Source organism: Pan paniscus, chromosome 8 (genome assembly GCF_029289425.2).
Source record: "Pan paniscus chromosome 8, NHGRI_mPanPan1-v2.0_pri, whole genome shotgun sequence".
NCBI lineage: Eukaryota > Metazoa > Chordata > Mammalia > Primates > Hominidae > Pan > Pan paniscus.
Window position 1 is genome coordinate 60,660,650 of NC_073257.2, and position 21,463 is coordinate 60,682,112.

The 21,463-nt window shown below is 37.0% G+C and overlaps 2 protein-coding genes across 27 annotated transcripts in view; one reads left to right on the top strand and one right to left on the bottom strand.

Annotated features, from left to right (window-relative positions):
• Positions 1–21,463, top strand: part of MAPK8 (mitogen-activated protein kinase 8) — a 127,968-nt gene that overhangs the window by 86,461 nt on the left and 20,044 nt on the right. For 25 of the 26 annotated variants that reach the window (XM_034930517.3, XM_063607373.1, XM_034930511.3 and 22 more), the window contains 4 exons: positions 6,389–6,559; positions 9,618–9,747; positions 14,637–14,695; positions 14,788–14,926. In XM_034930517.3, coding sequence (XP_034786408.1) covers positions 6,438–6,559; positions 9,618–9,747; positions 14,637–14,695; positions 14,788–14,926 — 450 coding nt within the window. In that variant the 5' untranslated portion in view covers positions 6,389–6,437. Of the gene's footprint in view, positions 1–3,947; positions 4,086–6,388; positions 6,560–9,617; positions 9,748–14,636; positions 14,696–14,787; positions 14,927–21,463 lie in introns of those variants that run through there. The other variant, XM_034930508.3, reaches the window with a different exon arrangement.
• ARHGAP22 (Rho GTPase activating protein 22) overlaps positions 15,371–21,463 on the bottom strand; it is a 249,146-nt gene continuing 243,053 nt past the window's right edge. Inside the window, exon 11 of the mRNA XM_034930495.3 lies at positions 15,371–17,170. Coding sequence (XP_034786386.1) covers positions 17,118–17,170 — 53 coding nt within the window. The 3' untranslated portion in view covers positions 15,371–17,117. The remainder of the gene's footprint in view (positions 17,171–21,463) is intronic.

Here is a 21,463-nt window from a genome sequence, read left to right on the forward strand (position 1 = left end):
TGACAATTTTAAAAAAGAACAAAGTTTAATGACTTAAATTGCCTGATTTTCACACTTACTAGAAAGCTACATTACTCAAGACAGTGTGGTATTGGCCGAAGGATAAACATATTATTAATGGTATAGAAAATAGTTCAGAAATAGGCCCAGAAACATATATTTTATCTTATTTTCAGCAAAACTGCTAAGGCAATTCAGTGGAGGAAACTGGTAATCTTTTTAACAAATGATTTTTGGACAGTTGGACATCTGAATGCAAAACAATGAATCTTAACCTTTAAGTGGGCAATGATTTCTTAGACATACAGAACCAAACTATGAAAGAAAAAATAAACCAGCTGTACATCATCCAAATTAAAAACTTTTGATCTTCAAAAATCACTGTTAACACAATTCCTATCAAAATCTTAGCATTATTTTTTGTAGACATGGACAAATTTTTTCTAAAATGTATATAGAATTATGAGTAACTGGAAACAATTTTGAGTAAGAATAGAGCTGAAAAAAATCACACCAGTTGATTCTAACTAAGACTTAACATACAGCATTATACTCAGGACACTGTGGTATTGATCAAAAGACAGATCAGTGAAACAGAATTAAAAGTCCAGAAGTAGACCCGTACAAGTAGAGCCAACTGAAGTTTGACAAAGATGCAAAAGTAATTCAGTGGGGAGAAATGATGCTTTTTGCAACAAATGGTATTAGAATAATTAGATAATAACCAAAGAAATAAACTTTGACTTAAAACTCTTATACAACAGTTATCATAGATCTAAATGTAAAGTGTGAACTATAAAACTTTTATAAGGAAACAAAAGAGAAGATCTTTTTGATCTAGGGCCAGGTAAACATTTCTTGTACCAAATCCATAAAGGAGAAAAAAATAATGACTTGGGCTTCATCAAAATTAAAAACTTTTACTCTGTGAAAGACACTGTTAAGAGCATAAAAAGGCAAGCCACGGACTGGAAGAAAATACTTGGAAATCGCATGTCTGATAAAGAATGTGTATCCAGAATATATTTTAAAAGTCTCTAAACTCAACAGTAGGAAATAAGACAATGCAATTAGAAAATGAGTAAAACACTGAACAGACACTTCACCAAAGAGTATATAGATGACAAAGAAGCACATGAAAAGATGCTCAACATGATTAGCTACTAGGAAAATGCAAATTTAAAGCCATGATGAGATATGACACACGTACTAGAATGGCTAAAATAAAAAGTACTGGCAAAACGAAGAGTTGGTAAGAATGTAGAGGAACTAGATCTTTCACACATTGCTGGTGGAAGTGCAAAATGATACAGCACTCTGGAAAACAGTTTGCCGGTTTCTTATAAAATTGAACATGGAGTTACCATATCTTACTCCTGGATATTTACCCTAAAGAATTGAAAACTTATATTCACACAAAAACATGTACACAAAGCCTTAGAACAGCTTTGTCATAGCCAGCAAGAGGTGAGTAGATAACAAATTGTCATACATTCATACAATGAATAATATTCAGTTAGAAAAAGAGCAAGCTATTGATATACCAACACCTTGGAGAATCTTAAGGGCATTATACTGAGTGAAATAGCTATTCAGTTCTTTTCCCTATTATAAAAATACGGCTGTCTTCTTATGAGTTTTAAGCCTATATACATTCCAGATACACATCCTTTGTCAGATGTTTTGCAACTATTTTTTCCCAGTCTGTGGCTTGCCTTTCCATTTTCTTAACAGTGTCTTTTTATTTTGAAATAATTTTAGGCTCACATAGAAGTTACAAAATATTACAGTTTCTGGGTACCTTTCACCCAGCAACAGCATTTGACAAACCATAGTACAACTATCAAAATGAGGAAACTAACACTGGCATAAAACTATTAACCAAACTAGAAACTTTCCTCAGATTTCAAAAGATTTAAAAGATTACTTATGGTAATTTTAATTTGTATAACTTTTTTTTTTTTGAGACAGTCTCACTCTGTTGCCCAGGATAGCATGCAGTAGTGCTATCATAGCTCACTGTAGCCTCTGACTCCTGGGCTGAAGTGATCCTTCTGCCTCAGCCTCCCAAATAGCTAGGACTATAGGTGTGCACTACTACTGTGGCAGATTTTTTTTTCTTTCATTTTTTATAGAGATGGGGGTCTCTCTATGTTGCCTAGGCTGGTCTCGAACTCCTGGGCTCAAGGAGTCCTTCTGTCTTGGCCTTCCAAAGTGCCAGGATTATAGATATGAGCCACTACTACTAACCTATAACTTTTTAAATGAAAAAAATGATAGTGACAAAGAACAGATTAGTAGTTGCCGCAGATAGACTTGGGAGGAGTATGTGATTATAAAGGGATGGCATGAAGATGTTTCTTTGAGGTGATGGAATAGTTCAGTATTCTTTTTTTCTTTTTTTGAGACAGAGTCTCATTCTGTCACCCAGGCTGGAGTGCAGTGGTACGATCTTGGCTCACTGCAACCTTCGTCTCCAGGGTTCAAGCAATTCTCCTGCCTCAGCCTCCCAAGTAGCTGGGACTACAGGCATATGCCACCACGCCCAGCTAATTTTTGTGTTTTTAGTACAGACAGGGTTTCACCATGTTAGCCAGGCTGGTATTGAACTCCTGACCTCAAGTGATCTGCCCTCCTCAGCCTCCCAAAGTGCTAGGATTGCAGGAGTGAGCCACTGTACCAGGCCGGAATAGTTCAGTATTCTGATTGTAGTGGAGGTTATACTAATATAAAGTATGTGATAAATTTGTATAGAACTATACACACACAGGGCATGTAAAAACTGGTAAAAACTGGTAAAATCTGAGGAAAGTTTCTAGTTTGATTAATAGTTTTATACCAGTGTTAGTTTCCTCATTTGGATAGTTGTACTATGGTTTGTCAGATGTTGTTGCTGGGTGAAAGGTACCCAGAAACTGTAATATTTTTGTAACTTCTATGTGAGTCTGAAATTATTTCAAAATAAAAAGACACTGTTAAGAAAATGGAAAGGCAAGCCACAGACTGGGAAAAAATAGTTGCAAAACATCTGACAAAGGATGTGTATCTAGAATGTATAGTCTTAAAACTCTTAAGAAGACAGCCGTATTTTTACAATAGGGAAAAGAACTGAATAGCTCTTTCACCAAAAATAATTACATAAATGGCATATAAGCCCATGAAAAGGTGCTCACCTTCATTAGTTATTAGGAAATGTAAATGTAAACCACCATGAAATACCACTGTACACCCACTAGTATAGATAAAATTAAATGGCAATCCGAAGAATGTGGAACAACTGGACCTCTCACATGTTGCTGGTGCAAATGAAAAATGATATGGCCTGTTTGCAAGACAGTTTGACAATTTCTTAAAAATGTAGGGCTCAGCAATTCCACTCCTAGATAATTAACCCAAGATGAATGAAGAAAAAGTGAAATTCATACCAGCATCATTTATAATAACCCTAAAACTGTAAACAGTTGAAATGTCCAAGTGGTACATCCACACAATGAAATTTATTCCCTAGTAAAAGGACTCCAGCATGGATGAATCTCAAAATCATTAGAGCAAATGAAAGACGCCAAACAAAAATTACATGCTGTGTGATTTCATTTATATGCAGATCTAGAAAAGGCACAATAACCAATTCAGTGGTTGCTAGGAGTTGGGGGGCAAGGGGTAGAGAGTGGAGATTGACCATATAGGGAATGTATTGAAGTAATGGGAATGTTTTATATCATGATTTTCCTGATGATGGTTACGTAATTGTATACATTAATCGAAACTCATCAAATTGTACAGTTGGTACAATTTTTAGGTCCTTTGCATTCGCTTTGTTTTTTTCTGCCTAGAAAGCTCTCTCCTCTCCCTGTCTGGTTGACTCATATTCAGTGTTCAGATCTTGCTTAAACGTCATGTTGTCAGGAGTATCTGTTCCTGAGCCCAGACTGGCATAGGCTTCTTTGACATCCTGCCGCTTTCCTTCATTGTCCTTACCACAGCTGTAGTTTCAGTCAGGCAGGTAGCCATCAGCTTAAGGTCTCTTTTTCTGTCCTAGCTGCAACACTGTGAGGAGCCAGATGCTGATTACCATCTTGTTAACAGTACGTAGCATGGTGCTTAAATCAGGTTTGAATATTGCATGACTGAGTATAAGTGAGTAGAGAATTGTGTGTCTTCTGTTCTTGTAAGTGGCAGCTGTGGCTTCTGCCAAGGGTACTACTAGCTGGGGCTGCCTGCTTAACCTTGGAGCCTGTCTGCCTGCCTCTGCCCGCTCCTGGGGAGTTGTGACTATCCATGCTCATCTACCTGCCATAGCCTTTGTTCAGATTTCTTGTCACCGTGAATCCCACTCCTGTGGCCGGGCCACCCTGTTGTGACAACAGAAAGGAGCTTTTCCTTGCTGTTATTCTTTTAGCAGAAAAGGAAACCTGCCCTACTGCATGCATGTTCCTGGATCTACTCAAGCTTTTTCTTTTTTTCCAGCAAGTGGAGAAACTCTGAAACACAGTGTTTTGTTACCTGCTTTGGTAACAATATGTTACCTCCTGTGAAGCACCAGAGTACCCCTTTGTCTCCTGATTATCTTAATCTTTTTGAGAGAGACATATGACTCCTCCAAGTAAGGTTAGGAATCCTAATCTGCAGGTAGTTTGAATGCTTGGGTGGAAGGTTTAACCTTCCCAAAGGTGAAAACACCATCAACTTTGTGCTCAGCCTCTGCTCATATTTGCAGATTATCAGAGATCACTATTACTGTTTCCATGTCCCCCGCTGACCCAGTTTCCAGGATAAATGTGTAGAATAATTAATAAAGGGCGTGACAGCCAACACTCCTCTTCCACTCTTCCCACTTCTCTTCTTCCTTATTTCACTACTGTAGTAGGTAAGAGGGAATTCAGGTTATGGTAGGAAAATGATTAGGATGAACAATCCCTGTATGTGAGCATTGTGTGAACATAGCTCAGTGTTTAAATCATTACCAAAGCTCCTTTCTTTATTATGGGCTGTCCACTTAAGAAGAATTTATGAGTCTTGTCATTTCAGACAGTCTTCCCTGGAGCACTACATGACTAGTCCAGTTAGTGATTTTAGAAATGTTTCTCTGGACCTTTTAAAATGTATCCAAGTCTAATTCCTCATTTGTTTCTAGTTTATTTGTCCTCGGTTTTACAGCTTACATAGTTTGGAGTTTCCTGTTTAGTTTTGTTTATTTTTAACTCCTTTAGGCCTAAGACTCTTCATTGTTTCTCTTTCATCTGAGTCATTATAATAGTCTCTCAAAAGTTCATATTCCACTCTTGCTCCCCCTTTCTCCTGCAGTACAATCTACATGTCGCAGCCAAGGATCAGGTCAAGGCATTCTCATGCTCTCTCCAGTGGCTCACCTTCTTACCTAGTTTGTGATCTGGCCCCAGGACATGCAGACTGCCTAGTAGGCAATTAATATCTGCTGAATTAATTCTTTGTATTGTAAGTCATATCAGGGTTTCTTGGGAGTTAGCATTATCTTAAAACCACAAAAAACAATAACTTTAGACCTAATTGGTTTCATGACTTATTGAGGAGGCGAGGAATAGGTTAAAGCTGCTTTGCATACATTTTGGAATAGTCTCTTTTGTCTAGTAAGGATGGATAATAAGTTTGTTAATAACCAGTATTCACATGGGTAGAAAAAGACTGTCTTGATTTTTAATCCTACAAGTAGTAAAGGAATGGTAGTCAGAAGTTGAATCGTACTTTTAATGCCTCAGGCAGGATAGAATAGTACTGTTTTGTTTTGTATCCCAATATGCTAACTACTTCTCTCTCTCTCCTTTCTGTTTTGCTTCTCATCCTTACACCCATTACAATCTCAGTATGTGTGTTACACCAGGAGTTTGCCTTGGCAGGTCAGAGGATCTGTCACAGTGAAGGCACTGTGGTACCACTTATTTACATTTGTTGTTCCCTCCACTTGGCACTAAATGAGACTTAACCATTTTTGAATCAAAGTTTATAAATTTCTTACAAAAAATTAAGGTTTTTATTCTCTATAATAAGCACATGAGAAAGACTGGTTTTAAATTTTAAACTGTGGAGTGACGTAAAAACATGTTTAATTTTAATTATTTGCTTTCTTTTGTTCATCTTCTAGTAAGTTATTAATGTATTAATACTGGTAACTTCTAGATTGGAGGAATGATTTATCCTTATGTTTCTTTTAAAAAAAAAAACTATCAGTCATTCATATGGCATATGCTAATCAAGGCTCTGTGGTATTTTTTTTTCTTATGTTTTTTAATGAAGCAGCTCTTTTCATGATCTAGCAGTCTGTGTCACTATCAGTAAGTAAACAGTAAGGACTCAAATTTTAAGATTAAAACAAGTTCATTTTGTTAACATCATGTTTTGTTGCATCTTGCAGCTTCTTGGTGAATTTTTGGATGAAGCCATTAAATTAATTGCTTGCCATCATGAGCAGAAGCAAGCGTGACAACAATTTTTATAGTGTAGAGATTGGAGATTCTACATTCACAGTCCTGAAACGATATCAGAATTTAAAACCTATAGGCTCAGGAGCTCAAGGAATAGTATGGTAAGTGTTTACTTCCAAAAATTAGGCAAAGAATCATTAACTGCTACCTTTTCTCCTCTCGTAATTTAGATACCTTGGCAAATATTTAACTTGCTTTGAAAAATTAAATTAAAACTAAAAATTAAATGAAAACTATTCCACAGTAAATTGTTTGCTTCAGGATCAATGGTCTTTTCTTTATTATTATTATTAAAGGTTGAGTATCCCTTATCTGAAATGCTTAGGACCAGAAGTGTCAGATTTTGGAATGTTTGCATTGGTTGAGCATTCCAAATTCAAATCAGAAATACTTCAGTGAACATTTCCTTTGAGCATCATGTCAGTGCCCCCAAAATTTAGATTCTCCAGCATTTTAGATTTCATATTTTCAGATTTGGGATAATAACCTGTATTATTCATAAGATACAACTCTATAAACTAGCACTGCCATCTTTAAGTATAAACTATGATTAAATACTTGGGCATAGCCATTGAAGACAAATATCTCTATCAGCAAAGAATAAGTGGCATGCTTGTTAATTTCATGTATACATGTATTCCCATAGATAATTGTTTAATAAGAAGCTTCACTTAGTCATCACTTTCACACTATAATGAAGCCCTGGAATTTCAGAAATCTTATTCTATACTGGGGAATGAAGTCAGCTAATATCTCACTGTGTGTGTTTCAAAATTCATCCATATGTTTAAAATTGATTTATTAGCTAATTTCTACAAAAACCTCAGGCTATATCAGCATAATTCTTTATAAACTGAAATGCAGATCACTCTTTGGGATAGTTCTGATACTGATTGCAGATCACTAAATTAGCATAATAATAAACTAGTGTTTTGGGGAATTATAAGCCTCACTCAAGAATAATTATATTTTTATTACCTCTTCTTGAAACAAATTTCAGAATCTATTCTAAACAAAATGTAAACTGTTAAGTATTTATAATCCAGTATTTCTCCTAGGTTCTAAAAAAACTGTTTTACATGTGCACAGGGAGTCATGCATAGGATTGGTGTTTGCAGCACCATTTATAACAGCAAAAATTGGAAATAGCATCAAATCTATCAACAGAAGAATAAAAAATTGTGATACAGTCATGCTGTGAAATACTATATAACATTTTAAACGAACTGGAGCCATATGTGTCAACAAGGATAACCTCAGAAATGTAGTGCTGGGCTTCAAAGCAAGATGTAGAATATATATATACATCATTATACCATTTACGTGTAGCTTAAAATATGCAAAGCAGTACCATATATTTATGGATTATATATATGTACAAAAGATTAAAACATGCATAAATACCAAACTTAGGATGTTGTTTATCTCTGAGAAAATAGAGAAAAGAAAGGAGGTTTGACCTATAATATTATATTTCTTTCTAAAAAATTCAGAGCAAGCCGGGCGCGGTGGCTCACGCCTATAATCCCCGCACTTTGGGAGGCCGAGGTGGGTGGATCATGAGGTCAGGAGTTCAAGACCAGCCTGGCCAACATGGTGAAACCCTGTCTGTACTCAAAATACAAAAATTAGCTGGGCATGGTGGCACATGCCTGTAATCCCAGCTACTTGGGAGGCGGAGGCAGGAGAATAGCTTGAACCCGGGAGGTGGAGGTTGTGGTGAGCTGAGATGGTGTCACTGCACTCCAGCCTGGGTGATAGAGTGAGACTCCGTCTAAAAAAAAAAAAAAAAAATCAGAGCAATTATGGTAACGTATTAAGATTTAATAAATTTGCATGATAGAATGGCATTTATTTTCTTTCCTGCATTCTTGAAGTAATTTACAATATCAAAAATTATAGAAGTTGGAGTCATTTTGTAAGCCGTTTTGACTGGCCTGTTCTCATTGTAACCAACCACATTTAACCAACCATAAATTAAATTTAAAGAAAATCATATTATATAGTCAGTATTAGGATTCTGAAAGCCAGCTCTCTGTTCAGGTTTTGTTTTTTGTTTTTTGTTTTTTTGTTTCTTTGTTTTTTTTTGAGACAGGGTCTCACTCTGTCACCCAGGCTAGAGTGCAGTGGCGTGATCTCAGCTCACTGCAAGCTCCGCCTCCCGGGTTCACGCCATTCTCCCGCCTCAGCCTCCGGAGTAGCTGGGGCTACAGGTGCCTGCCACCACGCCCGGCTAATTTGTGTGTGTGTGTGTGTGTATTTTTAGTAGAGACAGGATTTCACCATGTTAGCCGGGATGGTCTCGATCTCCTGATCTCGTGATCTACCCGCCTTGGCCTCCCAAAGTGCTGGGATTACAGGCGTGAGCCACTGCGCCTGGCCCTTCTGTATTTATTTTATTGTGTCCAAAAGGATAGAAGTAATGTGTTTACATAGAATTATTCAGCAAATCTTTTGAGTAGAATTTATATGCTTTTTTTTTTTTTTTTTTGAGGGAGTCTACCAGGCTGGAGTGCGGTGGTGCGATCTTGGCTCACTGCAACTTCCGCCTCCCAGGTTCAAGTGATTCCCTTGCCTTAGCCTCTTAAGTAGCTGGGACTACAGGTGTGCACCATCACACCCAGCTAATTTTTTTGTATTTTAGTAGAGGCGGAGTTTCACTGTGTTGGCCAGGATGGTCTCGATCTCCTGACCTCGTGATCCACCCACCTTGACCTCCCAAAGTGCTGGGATTACAGGCGTGAGCCACTGCACCCAGCCTCGTATGCATTCTTTATCCTACCTTTTCTTGATGGAAGTACAAGGTTAAGGATTTATTTAGGCTTTAGGCTATCTAGTGGAGCTAAATAATTATTATGCATTTGTACATTGAGTGCCCACGATGTACTAGGTGGATCTTTGAGGCAACACAACGAACATGCAGGGTCTCTGTTGGCATAGTCCACTGTCTATTTGGATCCATTAGCATTTTAGGAAATAGTTGCAAAAAAATATATGTTGTAATAGATATAGAAGACACATGTTGAGCGTCATAGACTTGGAAGGGATCCAGTTACTTGTCTTTGGAGAAAGTGAGAAATGTATATGACTGTTTCATGAATTCAGTTTACAGATTTTTGCTTTAAGTTTTTTTTTGTGTTTTTGAATTTCTTATTACAGTGCAGCTTATGATGCCATTCTTGAAAGAAATGTTGCAATCAAGAAGCTAAGCCGACCATTTCAGAATCAGACTCATGCCAAGCGGGCCTACAGAGAGCTAGTTCTTATGAAATGTGTTAATCACAAAAATGTAAGTGAACATTTTTGGTTTCCTAAGTATAGATGAAATCAAGATTTATTCATGAATATGTGAATATCAAAGACTAAATATTAGGGGCTTTAAATTGTTCTGTATTAAAACATTGTTTAAAAGGGATATATATATATATATCTACAGGGTGATTTTCCTCAACTTTATTAAATTGTATCAAAAGAATGGCTTCTAAAATTTAGATTATATGATTTCCTGTCATTTAATTTACAAAAGGAGTTTTAAAAAGATAAGCGTTTGAGAAGAATTTTATTCAGCTTGATCTCATCTTCTGCTTTTTGTTCTCCGTCAGGCTGACATTTAGAAAACTGTAGCATTAGCACAGAGAGGAAATTGTTCCCATTATGCTTTGACACTCTGACTTTAATCATATTGAATATAAAATTTATATCACTTCTCCCTACCCCACTCCCACCTCTTTAAGTGATGGCAGTATTCACTGATCACTTTATGATGAGGATAGTGCGTTGAGCAGAAAGTTTTTGAAACTATCTAGAGGGTATTAACATGTTTCTAATTCTATTTTCTAATGATTGCAAAGATAAGTCTTTATAAAGATATATAACTTGCACTCATTTTGAGAATAAACAGTTATACTTTTTTAAACTTACATTAAGCTTATTCATACTTTTGTGATTGTTCTAATGGAATGATTTCTTCAGTTGAGGAAATAAACTAGGAGTGAATTGTGTAAGGGACACTTTTAGGCAGTCCTAAACGGAAGGCATCTGACTAAAGACATTTCATAGTGTTTGTCCAAAAGAGTTTATATAATATAATGAGCACAGTACTTTCTGACTACAGATAATACAATTTACCACATTTTGAGATCTAAATATGTGCAAGCCTCTGTGCGTTGGAGTTACTGGGTTCATTATCAAGGGAAAAAAAATCATGGAAGTTCAGGATTAGGCCCTTTATTTGGGGAGCTTACAATGGTGTTTTGAATACAAAACAGACATACAGAGAGTTAAATATCAAACATCACAAAGCAGTGGCCGTTTGTCAAATGATGATGGTGGCCCATATATTGAAATCTAAAAAGAGGGACAATTTCTGTGAGCTTTAATTAACTGGGAAGGCTTTGGGGAGGAGTAGACCTAGGCTGACTCTTAAAGATGGGGTAAAAATTGGATTGTTGAAGGAAAGGAGCCTTCAGAGAGGAAGAATGACGTAAAAAAGGTCCAGAGACAAAGATTAAACTTAGATAATAATAGGGAGGAAGTTGTGGTAGCCATTCTTGTTCCAAGTGGGAACTTGATGTGTTGCTCATCACAGTTTTGCTGGTGGCATCCTGTCCATGGATAGAGCTGCTCGTGCCCCTTGTGGCCTGTGAGCACAGTTCCATGGCAGTGGTGGTGTTGCCTTAGTTTTTCCTTGGGGAGGAGTTCAGTTAATCCTACCTCTCAAGCCTGGGTGACTGCAAAGAAAGGTGGTTCGTTCAACTGCATGGAGTATGACTAAGCATGTCTCACATGATTAGGCCTCTAGCAGGGGTGGCAGAGGTTTATCCAGGCAGAACTCTCAGCACCTAGAAGAGTGTGGACAAGAGTAGGTACTCAGAATATATCTGTTCAGTGAGTGAGTATAAAGCTAAATATGGGAAAACTGGAAATGGTAACTGAATTATTCCACTTACCCATGGATGGATGTTTTTGTAGTGTTTTGCCTTTTAAACAATTTCATCCTCTGTACAGATTGTCTCTTCACTGGTCTAAGCATCTCTGGTTTTTCTCATTCTTTTCATAGATGGTCTTGAGTTTCTTTTTTAATCTTGGCTGTTTATCTCTGAACACACTTTGAAAGTGACCTAGCACACACTACTACATAAGCCACCTAGCACACAGTACTGCACGTCTGATCAAATCCTCTGAGAGGAGCTGAGGCATGTCATCTCTTAACTGTAGACAGTAAAACCCTGTTCAGAAATTACGTCCCCATCTGACTCCCGTTGTCTTTCTTTGTTACAGGCCTGCCTTACAGTTCCCATCTCACCCAGTCTTTATATTTTTTCTTTTGATTATGGAGAATTAAGTATAGTACTTCATGTTTCTCCCTATTAAATTTCAAAGGTGAAATGTGGTTGCTCTTCCTGGTCTACTAGTGATTGCTGTGATTGCTTTTTTCTTCCTTGTTCTGACTTTTCACTTGTGGGCTTCACTTCCCAGTTTTGCTCAGGATATCTTTGTAATAGCTGGATTAATTCATTAGCAACTTTTGAGCATATTGCAGAAATTACGTGTCTGACTATCACAGTTATCCAGCTGTTTCCAATTCATCATCTTATTCACAAGGATGTTATTATTAGAAACATTTTCTAAAATGCCATTTTGAAATCTTCATATACTGTGTCTGGTTGCATTTTTCTGATTTATTGCTATTGTTCTTTGTTGTTTTTATTCATGGAAGGAAATAGTATTTCTCAATGAACTTTTACCTGCTCTTGGTAATTGTTACTTCTTTTGAAGTAGTTATATACCACTACTAATCAATCATTGACTTTTGCTTGGCTGTCCAGTCTATAACTGATATAATTTCCTTTATTTCCCTTTTTGAAAAATGGGACAACTATCTGTTTGAATCTTTTTTATAACAGCTTTATTGAAATATAATTTCTATGTCATGCAATTCACCCATTTGAAGTATACCATTCAATGGTTTTTAGTATATTCAGTGATATGTGGGACCATCACTACAGTCAGTTCTAGAATAGTTTTATCACCTCAGGATAAAAGAAAGAAATCTTTTATCCTTTAGCTGTCATTCCCCTACCTCCCATCCTTCTCAGTTCTAAACAACCACTAATCTTCTTTCTGTCTCTATATGCCTTTAATATTTAATACCTCTCTTCTACTCTAGGGCTTCCCAGATATTAATGAGAATAGATTTACTATTTGTCCAAGTCTCCTATTGTGCATTGCATGCGGTTGGTAGACTTGAACTTATTTAGAGCAGCCAGATGCTTTCTTATTATCATTTCCCTCTCTTAAGTTTGTTTGGCCCTTTCTGGTGTATTATTTTTCCGAATTTATTCACTGACCAAATATTTAAATACCTTATGTAAAGCTGAATGCTTAAAAGAAAAACATCAATTCTGCCCTTATAAAGTTTATGCCTAAAAAACAAATTCCCATCCCTAAGTATCATCGTCAGCAAACATTTTTATATGTGTGTCATGTAACTTGCCATATACTAGGCAATAAAAGTGATTAAGGCACAGTTCTTTCTAATAAGGATTCTCTGTGGTAGGGATGAGGCTGATGTGAAAATGAGACTAGATTACAGTGTGCTGAATACCATAACAACATTAGAAGATAACTGGGGACAAAGTAGAGAGAATAGTCAACTCTGTCAAGAACTAGGAGTTGTCAGAATCTACAAAAGAGGTTCACCTGGAAGATAATTAAGTTGAGTAGATAAATGACAAGCATAGGGAATAGTATGTTTAAAAGCATCAAAACATTTTAAAAATGACATTCTTAAAACTAGCATAGCTAAAGTATGAAGTGTAATATAGGACTTAGCAGGAGATGAAGTGAGTTGATGGCATATCATGGAGGCTTTTGAATATACTGCAAGGGAGTTTCAGAATATATTTGTTGGCTTTAAATTTTTGAGGAGGTAAGTAATATGATCAGGTCTTTCTTTTACCATATTATAGGCAGTAAATGGTAGCTGGATTTGTAGAAAACCATCGTTAGTGACCCTTAATCAGCTCAGGCCACCATAACAAAATACTGTACACTGGGTGTCTTAAACAACAGAGATTTATTTCTCACAATTCTGTAGGCTGGGAAGTTCAAGATCAAGTTGCTGGCCAATTTGATTCTTGATGAGGGCCTGCTTTCTGACTTGGAGGTGGCCAACTTTTCACCTTGTCCTCATTTGCCTTTCTTCAGTGTGTGCTCAAGGAGAGGGAGAGAAAAATTGCTCTTTTCGTCTTCCCTTGTTTTAGGCCACTAATTCCATTATGAGCGCCCCACTCTCATGACCTAATCTAACCCTTATTACCTTCCAAAGGCCCCATTTCCAAATACTGTCACATTGGGTGCTAGGAGTTAAACATATGAATTGTGTGGGGTGTGTGTGTGAGGGATAATCAATCTGTAACACTAGTGTTAGAAGGAATTACAGCATGAACAGTCTAGATGTTAGTCTTCAAGCTGTTTATAGCACAGGGAATGGAAAAAAGAGATTGAAGGTCAGATTGACAGTAGAATGGACAGCATTCTATGAGTATTTATTATGGTGCATATACTGAAAAAGGAGTCAAAAATCACCCTGAGCCTTCTTTTGTAAAAGAGAGGGCACACTGGAAAAGTAAGGGGTTTGGGTAGGAATGAAAATGAATTCAGTGTTACCTTATTTTGTGAGATGTCCGTGCAAAAAGTGAAAAGAAATGGATTAAACACAATAGTGTGAGAAGGGATATGCTTATGGATGAACCAGTGAAATAGACTGGGAATGAAGAAAACTGGGCAAGTGCAGTATTATGAAAAACCAAGGGAGGAAAGGGCTGAGATTATATAGAGATACTGAATTGGAAAAGAGCTGGTAGAAGGGATTTAACATTTGCTGATAAATTATGTAGAGGTTTGTATAATGTAAGTGCTTGATAATTGACTGTTCATAAATGGAATTACAGATAAATGGGTTACAGATCCTCTGTGCCTCCACTTATCCATCCCCTCCTCCAACTCCTGCCCATAAAGTTGCAATATATAAAATGAAAGCAATTAACTTGAGCTTAGAATGTAAAGAAAGATTTTAAACTGATGGTAGTTTTTTTAACTCATGTATTTGTAGTTCCCAAATTAAAATATTATGAAGTAATTTCTAATTTTTCTGTCTCTCGACTTTTATTATAGATAATTGGCCTTTTGAATGTTTTCACACCACAGAAATCCCTAGAAGAATTTCAAGATGTGTAAGTGTAATAATTAAAATTTTGTTAAGTTAGTACATTTTTCTTAGATTGCTGCTGGACACTTTAGCTGTTCTCTTTTTTCACTCATAAAGTTACATAGTCATGGAGCTCATGGATGCAAATCTTTGCCAAGTGATTCAGATGGAGCTAGATCATGAAAGAATGTCCTACCTTCTCTATCAGATGCTGTGTGGAATCAAGCACCTTCATTCTGCTGGAATTATTCATCGGGTTAGTAGAAAAAACTATCATCATACTCTTTGTTTTCTCATTGAGGTGAAATTCATGTAACAAAATTAACCATTCTAAAGTGGCATTTTTAGTACTTTCACAGTGCTGTACAACTACCACCCATATTAAATTCTAAAATATTTTCATTACCCCCAAAAAAGTCTCCATGTTTCTTAAGCAGTTGTGCATCTTTGCCCTGGCATGATACCAGTCTGCTTTCTGTGTCTAGATTTGCCTTTATGTTTCCATTTATATGAAATACGGCGTGATGTTTTCAAGATTTCTCCATGTTTACCATGTATCAATAGTTCATTCCTTTTTATGACTGAATAATATTCTATATACCATATTTCGTTTATCCATTCATCCATCGATGGACATTTGGGTTATTTCTACCTTTCAGCTATTACGGATCGTGCTATGAAAATTCAAGCACAAATATTTGTTGGAATATATATTTTCAGTCCTTTGGGATATACCTGTGACTGGAAGTGCTGAGTCATATGGTGATTCTATAGTTAACTTTCTGAGGAACCATCAAACTGCACAGTGACTGCACTATTTTACATTCCCACTAGCAGTGTATGCGGGTTCCAGTTTCTTCACATCCTTGTCAGTACTTGTTATCTGACTTTTTAAATTCTAGCCATCCTAATGGGTACGAAGTGGTGTTTCTTGTGATTTTACTTTGCATCTCCCTAACGACTAATAATGTTGGGCATTTTTCATGTGCTTGTGGCCATTTGTGTATCTTCTTTGGAGAAATGTGTATTCAAGCCCTTTGCTCATTTTTAAATTGGGTTGTTTGTCTTTTTGTTGTAGTTTTAGCATTTCTTTATATATTTCATATATGAAACCTTTATCAGGTATATAATTTGTAAATATTTTCTCCCATTCTGTAGGTTGTCTGTTCACTTTGCTGATGATTTCCTTTAATGCACAAAAACTGTAATTTTAATGAAATACAATTGTTTATTTCATCACTTGTGTTTTTGGTATCATGTATAAGAATCCATTGTCAAACCCATGGTCATGAAGATTTAGTCTTATGGGCTCTTCTAAGAGTTTTATAGTTTAAGTCTCACATGTAGGTCTTTGATCTATTTTGAGTTAATTTTTTGTCTGGCATGAGGTAAGGTTCCAACTTCATTCTTTTGTATGTGGCAATTTAGTTGTGCCAGCACCATTTGTTACAGACTACTCTTAACCCATTGAATGGTCTTGGCACCCCTGTCAAAAAACAGTTGGTCATAGATACATGGTTTCATTTTTGGACTCTCAGTTCTGTTTCACATAGTTCCTATGTGCCTGACCATGTATTATACTAGTACCACATTATTTTGATCACTTTTAGCTTCGTAGTAACTTGAAATGGAGAAGTATCAATTCTCCAGCTTTATTCTTTTACAATATTGTTTTAGCTTTTCAGAGCCCTTTGTGATGCCATATGAATTTGAGTATCATTCTATTTCTGCAGAAAGGGCAATTAGAATTCTAATTAGTATTTCATTGCATCTGTAGATTGCTTAGGTAGTTTTGCCATCGTAACAATATTTAGTCTTCCAATTCACAAACATAGGATGTCTTACCATTTCCTTCCTTCTTTTCTTTTTTCTTTTCTTTCTTTTTTCTCCTTCCCTCCCTTCCTCCCTCCCTTCCCCTTCCTTCCTTTCTCCACCCTCTCCTCTCTTCCCCTCCCCTCCCCTCCCCTCCCCTCCCATTTGTCTTGTCTTGTCTTCTCCATTCTCAGCTCACTGCAACCTCTACCTCCTGGGTTCAAGCAATTCTCCTGCCGCAGCCTCCCAAGTAGCTGGGATTACAGGGGCCTGCCCCCACGCCTGGTTAATATTTTGTATTTTTAGTAGAGACAGAGTTTCACCATGTTGGTCAGGCTGGTCTCGAACTCCTGACCTCAAGTGATCTGCCCGCCTTGGCCTCCCAAAGTGCTGGGATTACAGGCGTGAGCCACCCTACCTGGCCTCTTTCAGCACTTTAGATGTATCATCCATTGCTATTTGTTTTGCCATGGCTTCCAGTGATAAATCAGCTGTTAAGCTCGTTGAGGATCTTTTATAAGTGACAAATGCACCTCTCTTGCTGCTCTCAAGATGCCTTTTTGTCTTTCGCTTTCAACAGTTTGATTATGTGTCTTAGTGCAGATCTCTTTATGTTTATCCATCTTAGAATTCATTCAGCAGCTTGGATATGTAGATTCATGTCTTTTTTGATCAGGATGGAAGGAAGCTAAAAAGAAAAAATAGATTCATATCTTTTATCAAATTTAGCAAATTTTCAGTCATTATTTTCTTAAATATTTTTTCTGCTCATTTTTCTCTTCTCCTTTTGGAACTCCCATTATGCAAAGTTGATATGCTTAATGGTATGCCATGTCTTGTTTTCTCCTCCACTTTAATGTTTTGTCCCAGGCAGCATTGGGCTATTTACTTGCCTTAACCATGTTTTCAAGGAATGCCTCTGTCTAGCCTTGGACCAGGGTCCCACACTGAAAATGTGGCTGCTTTCTTCAAAATCCTTGCCTAGTTAGGGAGGCAGGTAGAGCCAAAGACTAGTTAAAATGCTGGAAATATTTCCCAGTGTTTTTTCCCCACCTTTTTATTGTAGTAAATACATATAAAATGTGCCATTTTAACCATTAAATCTACAGTTCTGTGGCATTAAATACATTCATAATGTGCAACCATCACCACCTTCCATCTCCAGAATTCTTTTCATCTTGTGAAGCTGCAACTCTCCACCCACCAGACAGTAATTCCCTATTCTCCTCTCCCCGCAACCCCCGACAGACGTCATTCTATTTTATGTCTATATGATTTTGGCTACTATAAATACCTCATATAAGCGGAATCATGCAGTATTTGCCTCCTTGCAACTGGCTTATTTCACTTAGCATAATGTGCTCAAGGTTTATCCATGTTGCAGCATATGTCAGAATTTTCTTCCTTTTCAAGGCTGAATAATATTCCATTTATGTATATACCATACTTGCTTATCCATTCATCAATCAGTGGCAATTGGGTTGGTTCCGCATTTAGCTCTTTTGAAAAATGCTGCTATGAACATGGTTGTCCAAATATCTCTTTGAGACCCTACTTTTCAGTTCATTTGGGCTACAGCCAGAAGTGGAATTGCCGGATCACATGGTCATTCTTTTTAACATTTTGAGAAACTGCCACACTGTTTTCCATAGCAGCTGTACCATTTTACATTCCCACCAGTAGTGCAGAAGGGTTTCAGTTATTCCTCATTCTTACCAACACTTTATTTTTTTCATAGTAACCATCCTAAAGGGTGTGAGGTGGTTTCCTGTTTTTAAGTTGCCATTTTCTTGGTTCTGAGTTCACTTGATAGCCATAAACCTTTGAATAATTTCCAGAATTCTGAAAAAGTTTATTCTGACACTTTGATGTTTTATGGTGCTTCTGTGGAGCTATTTTGGCTGACATCACTGCCTCTCATCAAATTCTTAGTATCACTGTATTTCACTGATTTATATGGAGCAATGTAAAGTTTGTTTTTGCTCTGAAGTGAAGCAGTATACAAAATAAACTGCTATTATTACCAGTCATTCCAAATTGGGAATTGAATATTACCAAGTTACCAAAATTGAGTATATATATATATATATATATATACACATACATATACATACACACACACACACACACACACACACATATATATATTCAGAAATATTTTATATTTTTGTTCTCTGGGATTTTTACCTGCTTTTTTGCAATATAATTTACATGCCATACAATTTATTCATTTAATGTGTACCACTCAGTGTTTATTATATTTGAAGATTGTATGCTCATTACCACAATCTTAACTTTAGAAAATTCCATTGCCCTAAAAGAAACTCCACATCCACTCATCTTTATTTCCCATTCTTCTGTGTTCCTTTCACCTCTAGCCCTAAGCAAACACTAATCTACTTTCTGTCTTTGTATATTTGTCTATTCTGGACATTTCATGTACATAGAATTATATAATATGTGATATTTTGTGCTTGGCTTATTTTACCTAGCATAATCTTTTCAAGGTTCATTCATGTATTTATTGTGTGTCAGTTCTTCTTGTCATTTTATTGACAAATATTTCACTGTATAGATATATTGTTTATCCATTTATCACTTGATTATAATTTGGGTTGTCACCACTGACTATTACAGGTAATGCTGACATGAACATTTATGTAAAATTTTTTTGTGTGTTGGTATGTTTTGTATTTTAGTTAAATCTAGCTTATTCTTTGAAAAGTATTGAGAGGATTTTTTTTTTTTTTCCTGAGAGACAGAATCTTCCTCTGTCACTCAGGCCAGGATGCAGTGGCGTAATCATAGTTCATTTGCAGCCTTGAACTCCTGGGTTCAATAGGTTGAAACGAATTTTTTTTTTTTTTTTTTTTGAGACAGGTTCTCTCTCTGTCACCCAGGCATGAGTGCAGTAGCATGAACATGGCTTACTGCAGCCTTTACCTCCTGGGCTCAGTGATCATCCCACTTCAGCCTCCCAAGTAGCTAAGACTATGGACATGTACCACCATGCCTGGCAAATTTTTATTTTTTATTTTTTTGTAGAGACGGGGTCTTGCCATATTGCCCAGGCTGGTCTTGTATTCCTGGCTTCAAGCAATCCAGCTGCCTTGACCTCCCAAAGTGCTGGGATCACAGGCATGAGCCATCATGCCCAGCCTGGAATTTTTAAAAATTATTTAGTTCAGTGGAATTACATCTTTCTTCTGAGTCATCTGCGTCAAATAACCTTACTCATGTAATAAAATAAATACAGAGATAGTTTTCACAGTATAAGACAATTATGTCTTAGGGCTATTGGGGCTTTTTTAAGTGAACAATCCTGCTACAGGCTTATCCTTAATTATCATGTAAGTGAATTCCTTGTATATTACATATACAGCTGCTCTAATCATTTGTCTAATGCAATCTTTAAATAACATAATTAAAATCTCTTTAAATGGGAGAGTATTTTATCTTCCTGAGCCCCTACTCATACACTATGTGAAGTAGAGCAGACGAGTGAAACTTCTAGGTTTGGGTTGTTTGTTTCCTGAGTCCTTAGACCGGGGCAGTAATCCAACATTGTGGAAGTTCATTTGATTTTAGTAAAGCACACCCCTCCAAATAGAAAGGTTCCAGATTAATGAGGATAGCAGGTGGCTGGACCAGAAAAACAGACCAAATGGTAGAAGATAGAAAACAATGGAAACAACAAGAACCACAAAAAACAAACACAAAATTACAAAAGAGCAATATTTATGGTAATATGTTAATCGGATTAGTTCCTTAGTTTAAAAAGGTCAGATTTTGGCAGCACACAAGGCTCAACAACAACTGCGTATTTCCATAACACAAACATTCGTAGCTAACTTCAAAAGGCTGAAGGCAGAGAGGTTGGCAGACATATACCAGGAAAATGCAAACATCAAAACAAGGGTAACTCTATTTAATGAGATAAAGTTGAATATGGTGGGGTCAGAGAGGAAGTGTTCCTCTCTGAGAATAAAGAGTCTCGCGTTTTCAAAGTGAAAGACACTATCCAATTAGGATACACAATTATACATGAAGTAGGGTTGCTATACAAAAAGCTTAAACTGTAGAAAATAGAAGAATGGCACAAGCACAGTTGTATTGGGATATTCTAACTTACTCCCTTAGTATCAGTACATAAAGTGGTAAAAATGAAGTACATCTGTAGAAAATTTCTTAATGTGATAAAGTGGAGCTAATGAGACCTACTGGGGTCTGTTATCTATTATGAAGAATCTCCCTTTATCTTGGCTTGGGCTCTTTGGGAAACTCTAGAGTGGAGATACGCATTTAAGTTTTTTGCAGGTGGTCTTGAGGCCACGATTGGTACTCATCTCTCTGCTCTACTACTTATTCTAGATTCACCTCCACCCTTGGCTAGTACTTCTGCTAGTCTGAGGTTACTTACTTGGTAAAATAACCTGACCTTTCATCCCTTGGGGGTTCAGGGCAAGTCAGGATTGCTACTCTGAGACCAAAGCTTACGAGGTCCCACCATCTAGATAGTTGCGGGTCACTTTGTCGGAAAGAGAAAGCCAAGTGATGTGCATGGATGGCTCTTCTTTGCTTGGAAGTGACACACATGACTTCTGCTTAGAGTGCATTGACAAAGCTAGCCATAGACTTGCTTAATTTGTAAGGAAACTCGGAAATGTGGGGAGGGCAGACTTCAGAATAGTGGTGAGCCCCAGCCTCTGCCACAGTCTGTCCTTCTGGCTGGCAAACATTCCTTTGCTCCCTTTATTCCACACCTTCTTAAGGGAAATAACCCAAAGTTCTATTCCATCAAGACATTTATCAAATCCAGGCATTGTTCCTCTTGGTCCAGAAACATAGGAACTGGAATGACCAAATTATATGGCCACCCCTATAACCACTGCTCCCCTGCCAAATACCGTAGATGGAGTGGTCAGACAGGGCCAGTGTTATCACAGTGAACAATCCCATTTAGAAAACTGAAAAATGCAGT